General features: G+C 44.1%; 1 protein-coding gene across 3 annotated transcripts in view; it reads left to right on the top strand.

Annotated features, from left to right (window-relative positions):
• Positions 1-12867, top strand: part of LOC102383504 (dual specificity protein phosphatase 13-like) — a 46940-nt gene that overhangs the window by 24252 nt on the left and 9821 nt on the right. For 2 of the 3 annotated variants that reach the window (XM_025212783.1, XM_025212778.1), the window contains exons 3-4: positions 1910-2101; positions 5522-5742. In XM_025212783.1, coding sequence (XP_025068568.1) covers positions 1911-2101; positions 5522-5742 — 412 coding nt within the window. In that variant the 5' untranslated portion in view covers position 1910. Of the gene's footprint in view, positions 1-1724; positions 1835-1909; positions 2102-5521; positions 5743-12867 lie in introns of all 3 variants that reach the window. The other variant, XM_025212786.1, reaches the window with a different exon arrangement.

Genomic DNA, 12867 nt, shown 5'->3' with positions numbered 1-12867 from the left:
TTCTGCTGTAGATGTCTTGTGTGACACCAGGCATGTCACACAGGTGTTGGAGATCACCAGCTGTAGCCTGGGGTAAAATTGGACAAGTAGCATGCTACTTCTAAAATACCAGTTTTTGGTCCTGGACTAACCAGCTGCCAACAGCAAATATCAGAATAAAAGAAGCACATCCATTACAGAATTTTCAGGTCTCTCTCTCTTTCACAAAGTGCTCAGAGATGCACAAAAATATCTGACTTTTTATGCCAAAATTCAAATTAGAGGGAAATGGTCCATTTAAAGAAGGATACTATTTTGTAACTCATTCCAGAGAAGATAGCTCTTACTATGGCGGAGTGAGATCTACCTTGGAATATTTGTCCCAGATTTGAGAAAAATAGGTTTTCCCAGAATAACTCAGTTGTCACTACCTTACCTTACTTTCATTCCACCGGGGAAGAACATTCTCCCTGAGCAGAACAGTGCCTGTGCAAGGCAGTAGTGGAGGATAGAAGCAGTTCTGACATTCAGTTTAAACACAGTGAGTTAAAATTAAAGGGGAAAAAGTAACAGTAAGTGCTGGTGAAAGAACCTGGAATGTTCTCCACTAAGACATGTAATCACCCAAAGATTACATTCAACCTAGTTCATGCAAATCAAGCTTCTGCCTCGCTAAGTAACTAATGTACCTTAGCCATGCCCTATAGGGATCAGCACCTGGGGCAACTCAGAAGACTTCATGCCCATTCAATCTTCTGTCTCCCCAGAGAGCGCCAGCAACCAATTAGCACCATCTGTGTTGTGGCTACTTGTTCAGTTTAGTTTCTAGAGCCAGGCAAAAAATGATGGATGACTTTTTCTTCTGAAAAATGTGTCAAAATTCCACCAAACACACTATTTTTTTCTGAAAGTTAAATTAATGTGAAACAGATATTGCATATTGTAACAAGCTACCTATTGTAACAAACTGCCTGAGATGCAAGCCATGAGCTAAATGTTAAAGATTGTCCTACAAGCTTGCAAATAATTTTTCCAACTATTTGAGTTGGTCTAATAAAAGATATTGGATTTGCTCAAAGAACCTTGTCTGCCTATGTCCTTAGACCAACACAGATAAAAGCTATACCCCTGCCAATCTTCTGAGGCATTTTCTCTTCAGTTATCTTCAGGAAATATTGTTGTCAGTGAGTTGATAGTCATTATAGACCCCCACCCCCCAGGCTCATGCAATCAAATGACCAGGATGAGAAGAGAGAAGGTGGTATATAAGCAATTCTCTGCCCTCCCCCACAAAAAATGTTTTTATTGCGGTATCATAATATATTGAAATTAGATAAAGTAATGACCTTAACCAGAGTTAAAGAATCCTAAGAATTATCCCCAAACCCCAAATCAGTGTCCAAATGAAGAACCAAGGAGCCAAGACAAATATACCATGCAGGAACTGAAGAACTCCAGAGACAATCCAGGCTTATGGTTTGATTTTCTATTTGTATTTGTAACATTTCTTTGAATGCTAGAAGAAAAATGTAAGTGGAATGATTTCCAAAGTGCTAATGTGTGAATGCCTGGAAAGTCCATGATTAGTCATAATGCTTCTATTCTGCTCACACAGTTTCTTCCTGCCACAGACATTTGTAATTAGAACAGGGAGTAGTACCATTACTTACCCCTGGAAAGAATGAATAAATTGTCTTATCACAAAGCTCTCCTTACTAGTGAATACATTACAATTTATATTATAGTAATGGCCAGGAACCCAAGCCATGGACTGAGACCCACTGAGCTAGACTTCATGTAAACATGGAACAAAATGTCAGTCTCTGCTCCAAGAAACCCATTACTGTAATGGCAGGTGAGTTTTTGGAGTAAAAGGAAAAATGAAGTTCTGTCTAAACAGGGTAAACAATGTCTTCTTTCTGTATTTCAGAATGGCGTGGGTTTCACTCCATAAAGATGATTTACTGCGCCCAAAGATACGAAGTGCTTCAAGCCTGCCATCCCAAAAACAGAGCAATTATCAAACACCTCCTCTGGAAGAGCTTCAGCGCCTGCTTTGGGCTCACAAACCTTCCACAGGCCACGTGAATGAAGTCTGGCCAAACCTCTTTGTGGGAGATGTGTAAGTGAGAGGGTATTCAGTAGAGCCATTCAAAAGGGACCCAACTCAGATGAAAACTAGGAGATAAGTGGGGGCAGGTCTCTGAAATGCAATCCCTTGAGAATGAAAGGTTTAAAAATCAGCTAACAAAGTCTAAACCGGGGCAGGCAAAATATGACCTGCAGGCCAGATCTGGCCCACTAGGCTATTCTATCCAGCCTGTGGGGCCCCTAAAAAAATGGTAAATTTATATTTATTTGCTCCTGGCTGCCTACCAAAGCTGACAGGAGCCAGGGGCAGTAGGACCCAGGGAGAGCCCTCAGCAGAACTGAACAGGCCAGCCCCACCCACCCCCTGCCATTTCACTCTCTTCCTGCCCTCCAGCACCTGGCTGCATCACTGGACCAGGGAGCACAGGGCTGCACTGGTACATGTGTATGTTTGTATAGGCAGGGGCAGTATATCTCTGTGCAGGCAGGGGCAAAGTGTCTGTGTGTGCAGGCAGGGGCAGTGAATGTGTGTGTGTGTGTGTTCACAGGGTGAGTCCCACACACACCCACCATACATATGTGCCCATACCCCACCTCGCATTGTCATACATGCAGGCCCCCACACCCACATCCCCTCATACATCCTAGCCACCCTCCCCCCACATATCCCATATCCCCACATCCCACCCACACCCCACATTCCCCCCCAAACCTATATGCACCCCTCACAATATACAACAGTAAGACTTCATTTTAAGCTATTGTGCAATCACCTCTATGTGCACTACACAAACACATACAAATCAGGACAAAAGTATTTTTTGAAATCAAATTCATGAATGCTGTCTATGTTTGCTTTTTAGAATATAATTTGGTATTTTTCTGGTTCTTAAGTTTGCAGAAGGTAAGATTCGGAATGATAGCCAGCATGGCTTTGTTGCAGGCAGGTCTCGCCTTAGTATTGTGCAATCACCTCTATGTGCACTACACAAACACATACAAATCAGGACAAAAGTATTTTTTGAAATCAAATTCATGAATGCTGTCTATGTTTGCTTTTTAGAATATAATTTGGTATTTTTCTGGTTCTTAAGTTTGCAGAAGGTAAGATTCGGAATGATAGCCAGCATGGCTTTGTTGCAGGCAGGTCTCGCCTTAGCAACCTCATTTCCTTCTATGACCAGGTAACTGACCACCTGGACATGAGAGAGCAGGTTGACATTGTATACCTTGACTTCCAAAAAGCCTTTGATCTAGTATCCCATGATATCCTCATGAGAAAATTGGAGGATTGTGGGCTTAACTCTGAGACAGTCAGGTGGGTGAGGAACTGGCTGCAGGATAGGACCCAGAAAGTCAGAGTGAATGGATCTGTGTCATCCTGGCAAGAAAAGGGCAGTGGCGTCCCGCAGGTCCAGTACTTTTCAACATCTTTATTAACAATTTGGTGAAGAGCTCACTGGCCAAGTTCACGAACGACACCAAGTTATAGGGAAGTGTGGTCATACTTGAAGATAGTCTACAGATACAGGCAGACCTCGACAGGCTAGCAAGTTGGGTGAATCAGAATCTGATGAAGTTCAATGTTGAGAAATGTGAAGTGATTCACCTCGGGGCGAGCAACCCCCAACACACCTACAGGCTTCGTGGCACCAGACTGGCTAGCACCACAAATGAAAGGGACCTGGGGGTAATAATAGACCACGGTATGAATACGACCCACCAGTGCGATGCTGTAGCCAGTAGGGCAAACAATACTCTGGCATACATCAATTGATGCGTCTCCAGCAAAACCAAGGAGGTGATTCTTCCACTCTACTCAGCACTAGTGAGACCGCAGCTAGAGTACTGCATCCAGTTTTGGGCACCACACTTTAACAAGGACGTGGACAAGCTTGAGAGAGTCCAAAGAAGAGCCAACCATATGATCAGATCTTACATGGCAGGCCATTCAAGGAAAGGATGAGGGATCTGGGACTCATCAGCCTGAAGAAAAAAAGGCTTAGAGGGGACTTGGTAGCAGTTGACTCCGACTCCTACACTAAGGGAGTACATCAAAGGCTTAGTGAGCAACTGTTCACCAGGGCACCTGAGGGGAAAACTGGGAGTAATGGCCACAAACTCCTGGAAGACTGATTCAGGCTCAACATTAGGAAAAACTTCTTCAGAGTCAGGGTGTCCAGACTGTGGAATAATCTTCCTCTAGAGGTGGTGCAATCTCCTACCCTGGAAATATTCAAGAGGAGACTAGACAGTCACCTTGCTGGGGTCACCTGACCCCCAGTTATCTTTCCTGCTTGGTGCAGGGGGCTGGACCCATTTATATTGCAAGGTCCCCTTCAGCCTTACAATCTATGAATCTATGAAATGGCAAAACCCCTTGCTGAAAGGAGTACTTCCAGGAGTGAGGGGAGGGACTTTGGGTGGCATAGTTCAGGGGTTAGGGAGCGGGACTTCCAGTCACAAGATGGCGACCAGGGGGCGGGTACCTGTCAAGGGGTGGGGCTACCCATGTGGCCCTCAACAGCTTGCCAAAAATTGGTAAAGCAGCCCTCCACCCAAAATAATTGCCTGCCCCTGGTCTAAACCCTAGGTCTGGCTCAATGGTACTTAGGATCCAAGGCAGTGGGGTGGTGAAGGCAGCCTTATACTCCTTCATGCCACTTCAGTGAACATGAGTCTTTCCTCAGTATTGGTGCAGGCATCAGTAGCTCAACTGAGGGGGATGGGAGAGACTGGGGCAGCAGCCCTGGCCTTTTGGTAGCCAGGGTTTGAAGCAGCACAAAAACAGCCACCACCACATCTGGCAGGTGCCTGTACCATTGCCACAAAGAGTGCAGCAGCCAGTGCTCCCTCATGTGCCAAACCTCCCCTGTTATACCACTGCACTACATCACTATGTGTCAGTGCAGTAGCTAGTACAATTTTGGTACTTAAACAATATTGATCATCCTGCTTTTCCCTTGAGCCATTAGCACAGCCAGTTTCCTGTAGTAGTGAGCACTAGATCAATATTTGATCAGTGATATATATCTCCTATACAGACAAAAACCCAAGTCAGTCTTGCTAGTATAGATGGTTGGGAAATACTTCCAATTTCCACATGAAAATGTTTGGCCAAAAATGAATATCCTCCCCTCCCAACATCCCCCCCTCCTGAAACAGTTTAGTTTTACAATGAAAATAAATGGTAAAAATGGAAAAAATTCTGCAACACCTGTACTCTCAAAGAGCCATTTTTACATTAAAAAAGACAATGTGATAGAAAACTTTTGACCAGTTCCAATGGCTAGATAGCACCTAGCACAATTTTGCACTATATTTTTAATCCTTAGAATAACACATCCACATGGAAGCCCCTTCTTTTATATTTTGTTCAAGGTTTAGGTAGGGCTGCAGAAAGAGAAATCCCTGCAGCACACCCTGAGTAACCCGGCAATCCCTCTTGCAGGTATACAGCTCGTGACAAAGATCAGCTGCAACAGATGGGCATCTCCAACATTGTGAATGCTGCTGCAGGCAGATTTCACATCAACACTGGAGCCAAGTTCTACAGAGACCTGCCTGTGGATTACTATGGAATAGAAGCAGATGATGATCCAAATTTTGATCTCAGCATTTACTTCTATCCTGTTGCTAGGTATATAAGAGCTGCACTAAAGTCTCCAAGAGGTAACACCACCAGTATCCATATTATATTGCTTTAGCACAAATCAAGTCATCAGCCCAAACCAGTTCCTTATGAGAACTGAAATACCCAATCCACTCAGTGACCCAGATACCACCAAATGTTCATAGCTAATCAGATACCACAGCTATCTCATCAGCTATAAAGAGAAGATGAGCAGCTTTGTACTCAGATTTCAGCTCTGCCAAGAGAAGGAGACACACAGTTTTACTCCCTTTGAAATCTATTTCCCTATCCCCTACTCTGCTTACAATTTATGCCTCTTAGATGACCAGATCCAAAACATACTTCCAAGATTTGCACTGACCCCTGTAGGGTTTATATCAGGTCAGGATCCCAGAATATGGTATTTAGAGATCCAAATCCTGGACTCCAGGACTCAAGTAGAGTGGATGAGCTGTGCACTGTGGAGAAAAAACACTGGCAAGAGCTGGTGTGACTACCACTAGTGACAACATAGGGAAAGGGACCTTTTTAAGAGTCACTGTGTTATAATGAGTTGCCTCAATATCTAACAGTTACAAAAATATCTGTGCCTAGTTACTGTGGAGATTCAGTGATCAACAGCCTTCTTAACTGTTCCCATCACTTGTGGAGTTGTCTTTCACTGGGGTTCAGATTGAAGCATCAAGAGCCATTAGATTACCATTGCTAAAAAATGTATGTGTTGTTAGTTCCAGATTACAGCTTTCTTCTGTATGGCCATTTCTAAGTTCTTATATTTAGAAGTAAACATCAGCAGATTTATAGAACCAGAAGTCAAAATTTAAGCCCACCTCACGCTCCCCCCCCGACACACATAAGAAAACAGAGATAGAATTCTTGCTTTCCATAAGCATCTCCTGTAATGCTAGCAAACCAGAGCTGTGCTGGCATAACAATAAGAAGACTAGAAGATATATGCTAGGGAAAATTAATTAAAAAGAACCGTTTTTTTTCCCCAAAACTTTAAATGGGTTATCAAGATTGCAAGGAGGTGATAGAAATGTTGCTACTTCCTGATCAGCTTTGGTCTCTTTACATCCTGTAGTGGAAAGGAGCTTGCATTAACTTTCTGCTAGGACTGCCTCTGAGTCAGCTATCTCTGGATCCAGAATGCTGTGCCAGAGGTGTAGACTGCACAACAAATCTGGCCTATTAAGTGCAAATCTGTAGTGGGACGATTATTCATTGTGCCATAAAACCTTAATTTTCATGCTCAAAATTCAGTGATCAAAGACATATATAGAGGACAAGGGGGATCAACAGCAAATAGGCAGAGCTCTTTTCCTCCCAGCACCACCTGGGGTGACGAGGAACAATGGTCATAAGCTGATGGAGAATAGGTTTAGGTTGGAGATCAGAAGGCAATATTTTACAGTTAGGGTTGCCAAAATCTGGAACCAACTTCCCAGGGAAGTGGTCCTCGCCCCTACCTTGGGCAAATTCAAGAGGAGGTTGGATGATCACCTGTCTGGGGTCTTGTGAACCTAGCATTCATTCCTGCCTGTGGCAGGGAGTCAGGCTAGATGATCTGTTCAGGTCCCTCCTGACCCTAACTACTATGAAACTATGACAGCAATGCACCTAAAGCCTTGTTCTGAGTCTGTTATTGTGAATTTTTGCAAAAATATTGGCTTAACAAAAACAGAGAAATAAGAGCAATTATAAACAGTTGCCTTTGCCTTCTTGGTGGAAAACTGAGATTCATGTATGTAATCAAAAGCACCAAAGTTCAGTGAAAGACCACTTCCTACTCCAGCTTGGGCTATTTACAGTTGAAGTTAGTACTGGAGAAGCTTCATGTAGAGGCAGAATCCAGATCACCTTCTGATATAGGGCAAATAGTAAACAGAAAAAGGGGAGACAATTTTACCCACAAAGGAAAAGCAAAGTATTGGTGAGTGCGTACATGGACAATGAAAAGGCAAAATTTAAGGAAGTAAGCCCTATTGCTATAAGGTAGAAATGCAGTATAGGTATGCAGTAAGAGTAGATGAAGTGTTCACAGCTGGAATGGATATTTAATTTGTCTTCTTATGCCTACTGATAATACTTTGCTGAACTCCCCAAGTCCATCTGGCAGCAGGAGTCCTGGGAATGAAAAGAAAGCCAAATTCAAATACATACAATCCAGCTGTTGCTGACATTCATTGTTTTAAAGAGGGGGGAACCATTTGGAATGTATGTGAAAAAGATGCTCTGGAAGCATAATTCCCTGTGCTACAAAAACTTAGCAGTGAAATACCAAAGTTTTGTGTAGGTGAAAAGGGGTAAGGGATTTGTTATGTACATCATCTAGAAGAAGGGAAAATAAGCTGCATTCATTTAAAATAAGTGATGCAGAACAATATATATGCACCAGGTGGTATGAGATCCATTCAATTAAAAGTCATGATGTAAGAAGGTACTTTTGCTTGACTGAGAAACCATTCAAGAAAATGCCCACATAATTACAGCCAGCTAGCACAACAACGCTTTTTAAAAGGGATTTTATTAACTTACCCATCTGGGAAGATACTGGGTCAAGCTTAAGAATATGCAAAGCAAAAACATACTTTAAAAAAAATTAAAAGCTGGAACTCAAGTCCTTTCTTCTTAGTATGATATGAAAGCTGAAGCCAGGCATAAAGCCACTGTACCTCCAGCAACTTCAACAGGCTTCCTCTGGATTTACACTGGCATAACTAAAGCAAGATAAGGGTTTTGTTTTTAAAGCAATTCCACCGCTTCTCTGATACTAGAACCTAATGATGGACTGCTGTGAGTATTTTACCTCTAAATAGAAACTATTGTCTTTGTCTCCTTCTTACCCTACTATTTTGGAGCAGAGGTGGCTAATGTTCCACTTGTTGACCTCAGTGTGCAGAGTTTTCATTACCATAGAGAATAAAGGATTCTGAGGCTGCTGTAGGCAGGCCACATGACCATAATGAACTTTTTGGGCTCATGCTCTGCTTAAAAACCACCCATCAGGAGATATGTCACCTTTGGCTTCAACTGACAACGTAATGACAGAGCAGCTTGAGAATCCCCATTCATGGATCAGCAAGGTCCAGAAGTGAGATAAATTACTTCCAGATAAATTAATTCATACAGCCATATTAATTTAGACATTTCTAATCTGTGATCCATTACTGAACTTGTTTATGTGAGACAGGAGAAGTTACTAGGAAAGAATGACACTATGAATATTGATTTTGGCCCGTTGCATGGGTCTGTGTGCAATTCGAATTTTTTCAGAATCTAACTAAATGCAAATACAAATCTGCATATTTTGATAAAGTCTGTGGTGGGAACAAAAATAATTTGTAAACACAGATGAGAGAAGGTTATGGAAAATTATTAAACTAACAACATGCAAACAGAAAGTTTTGCAAATAGAGAATGTTTCTGTTATTGATCTCTGAACATATTTAAAATAGGCAGATGAAAAACCATCCATTAACTCACTGAAGTGTAAGACATGTATAGAAGGCCTTACTTTAAGCACTGGGTGGGTATAAATGCAAAAGCTGATCTCATATTAAAGAAGGCAGGGTGGTGATTGCTTTAACTGGGGGTGCAGACAGAAGTGACATTTGTTGTACAATTGGCCTCCTGAACGCGCTCTATACCCATGCCATGACAGAAGTGCATGGCTACAGAAGTGTGTGGCTGCTTTAAAAGTGACCAACCACGTGACAAATTAACCCTCACCTAATAAGGGATCAGATGAAGGTGCTCCCAAGTGGAGTGCCTTAGGTAACATGTGTCAATCCCTCATGACATCAGGGCTATCTGCAGGAAGGGAAGGGGAGAAGGGAGAAGAGGGAGCTGCAGGCTGGGGTTTGCCAAGCTTGAGATGGGGGGTGGTGTGGATTGGAGCTGCCCCACCTTGTGGCCCACCTCCCAGCCCCCTCTCCCTCCAGCTCAGTCTGGGCAAACCCCGTCCCACAGCTCCCTCCCTCCTTTCTGCCCCCTCCCTTCCTATAGACAGCACTGGAGTTGGGGGAAAGACAGGGCTAGGGGATAGAGGCTGCAGGCAGGCTCCTCCACTTGATCAGGTCCAAAGTGAAGTTCAATCCCACCCTCACTCCCACCCCCAACAAAACAGGTGTATATCTGTTGGGTCAGGGTGGTCACTAACACATGGCGCTTTCTGTGAAGTTCCATGAATTAGAGAGGGGACCTGTGTTTGTCAGCGACAAAGGCTTTCTCTGCCATAGGCTTATTATGTATGTCACTTAACCACCCCAACCCACTTTTCTCCCAATCACCATTCTTAGCTACATGTATAAGACCTGTATGGGTTGAATGAAAGGTGCTATTCAATACATGGTTGGATAGTGGGATTTTGCTATTATTCAGCTGATAGTAAAGAAATAGACAATTGATGCTGCTTGTGATTATAGGATAGCGCCTAAACCTAACAAGTGATGAGAAAAACAAGGAAAAGTGAAAAGATTCACAGATGTATCTGCAAGAGAGTTTCTACTGAAGTTAACAGAGTCAGATCAGCAAGGCCCAGCTACATAGAATGAAGATCTAGCTCATGGCCTTAACCCATAAGAAATCTTTCCATGGGATATTTCAGGGTGTTTAGTTCAGTTTGTGATGAATAAGAAAAGGAAAATAAGGGATTATACACTTTAATGACTAATTTAATTTGCCAACTTGAAGTTGCTGACTTGAATTTGGCCAAAGTTGAACTTGCAATCTTTGGCCCTGGTGTGAGGCCTTTGATGTCAGTGGAGTTAAAGGGTAAAAAAGGAAGCATTATTGTCTTATACAAATCCCAGCCAGATGACAGTTATCATCTGCCATTGCTAAGAAGAGCCAGCTTCTGAGAGATGCAGTGTAGAACTTCTTTTAAAATGTGATATTTAACAACATGAGACGTAAAGAGCCCTTATTTCTCTTCAGCTAATTCCTAGTACATATAATAAATGTTAGGGCTGTGCGAAATTTCGGCAGCCATTTCATTTTGGAGGTGTTTCAGCCTGTTTCGGCAGCCAAAACACCAAATCCAAAAATGAAATGGAAGGCTCTGAAACATCTCCGAAACTAAACAAAATCAAACTATCCAAAACATTTTGGATGTTTTGGAATGTTTTGAAGGCAGGCTTGTGGGGAAACAGAAACTCAGAAGAGGGAGGGAGAAGCGGGGGCAGGACTGCTCTGATATTGACAACTGTAGCTGGCCACTGTCTGCAATCTGTCCCTGAGGTCCCTTCCAATCCCAGTGCTCTGGGGGAGGGATGGAGAAACAGCAGATAAGGTTCTGTGTGAAGCCTTTCTCTGCCTTTTGTGAGCTATATGTCTGGAAGCAACAGTGCATGAAAGGTACTGGCTGGCTGCAGTGACTGGCTTCCTAGTTAGTCTCTTGCTAGTCTCTCTTTTTGGAAAGGTTTGGATAACCTGTCCAATATATTACAAATAGAAGATATAGTAAGGAAATAGAAGAAGGTATAGTAAAGACATAGAAGATATATTACATACACACACACAGATATATTAAACACATACAAGATATATTACACACACACATTTTCCAACACAGCAAACATTATGAAGCATGCTGAAAAGGCATGTGCCAGGTCTTCTGACCAGGGAATGAAAAGGGCTAGATGGGGTAGGGAAACAGCTGCAAGTCCCCCTCCCCCAAAACTTATATGCACCCTCTTCCCTAGCAGCTATGAGGCTTCTGCTTCTAGTGGCAGCAAGGAGGTGGGAGCAGTGTCTGCACCTCTCCCACTTCCACTAACACCAGCAATAATAATAACCCCCAGTACCACCATGACATGGACCAGCATGACAGTCTCCTCCACCCCAATTTCAGTTCCCAGCATGAGCCTCCCAGTGGCAGAGGAGAATCTGGATCTGGAACAAGGGGAGCTCAGTGCCATAGACAGGGAAATTCTGGGAAAGGAGGGGGAATCTGAGTTTGTACTCCACACCCCTCAAAGTTCCCCTAGAGCCTGTTCTTCTTCCCCAGAAGGTAGTTCGGAGGAGTTTGAGGTTGTGGAGTCAAGTGGCTCAGCTGAGTCAGCTCCTCCTGTTGTTGTGTCTCTGCCTGCTGAGGAGGGGGATAAGGCAGGATCCACACCCGCACCCCTGAAGCTATGGGTAGTGTAGTGTGGGATCATTTTGAGGTGGTAGATGATCCCAAGTATGCTATCTGTCTGCACTGCCAATTCAAGATCAGCCAGAGCAAGGACAAGAAACACTTCAGCACCACAGGGATGCTGATGCATATCAGGAGAGACCACCCCCTTGCCCTTGTTCCTTCTCAGCCTAGCCTACAAGGGATACTTGACGGAGGAGCTGCACAAGACAGGTCTGCAGGTTGCCTTACACTTCACCTCGGACATCTGGAGCAGCTGGGGTGGATCTCATGACTATCTCTCCCTCACAGGGCACTGGTGTGATCACAGTCAGGCCATTGGTGGGCTCTCCTTCAAGTGGAGGTGATGGATGAGTCCCACACGGCAAGGGAGATCATGGTACCCATGAACCGCATGGTGCAGGGGTGGCTCGTTGGGCAGGGTGAGCTCATCCATGGGTTTATGGTCACCTCAATGGGGCCAATATGGTCAAGGCAGCCTGTGATGCCAACTTTGTTAGCATCTGCTGTGTGGCACAAGCCCCACCTTATAGTCAGGGACATCTTGGAGGGGGACAGGACTGCCAGTGAGGGCACTGTCACAACCAGCCAGACCACTTAAAAATGCAGGAAGGTGGCAGGCTACTTCCACTGAAGCATCAAGGGGGGCAAGATTCTGTGGGACAGACAGGCAGAGCTGAGTGTCCCACAGCACAAAATCATGCAGGATATGGAGACTCAGTGGAGCTCCACATACCCAATACTCGAAAGGCTGGTGGAGCAACAGAAGGCCATCCATGAGTTGGCCTTGCTCAGGGAGATTGGAATCAGTGGCCCCCTTAACAAAACAGGGTGGGATACCATCTCCCAGATCTTGGTGGTTCTCAAGCCATTTGTTGAGGCCACCGAGAGCCTCAGAGCTGGCAATGCCCTCCTCAGCCAGGTGATCCTCATAGTGAGGGAACTTCTGAACCAAATGGAGAAGTTCCAAGGGATCGATGTTCCTGGCTGGGGCAAGCCACTTGTGAAGCGGCTGAAGGAGGGG

The sequence above is a fragment of the Alligator sinensis genome, unplaced genomic scaffold, assembly GCF_000455745.1.
Source record: "Alligator sinensis unplaced genomic scaffold, ASM45574v1 scaffold109_1, whole genome shotgun sequence".
In the NCBI taxonomy this organism is placed as follows: Eukaryota; Metazoa; Chordata; order Crocodylia; family Alligatoridae; genus Alligator; species Alligator sinensis.
The sequence above is the reverse complement of the archived record's forward strand: the minus strand, read 5'-3'. Positions and strand labels throughout refer to the sequence as shown.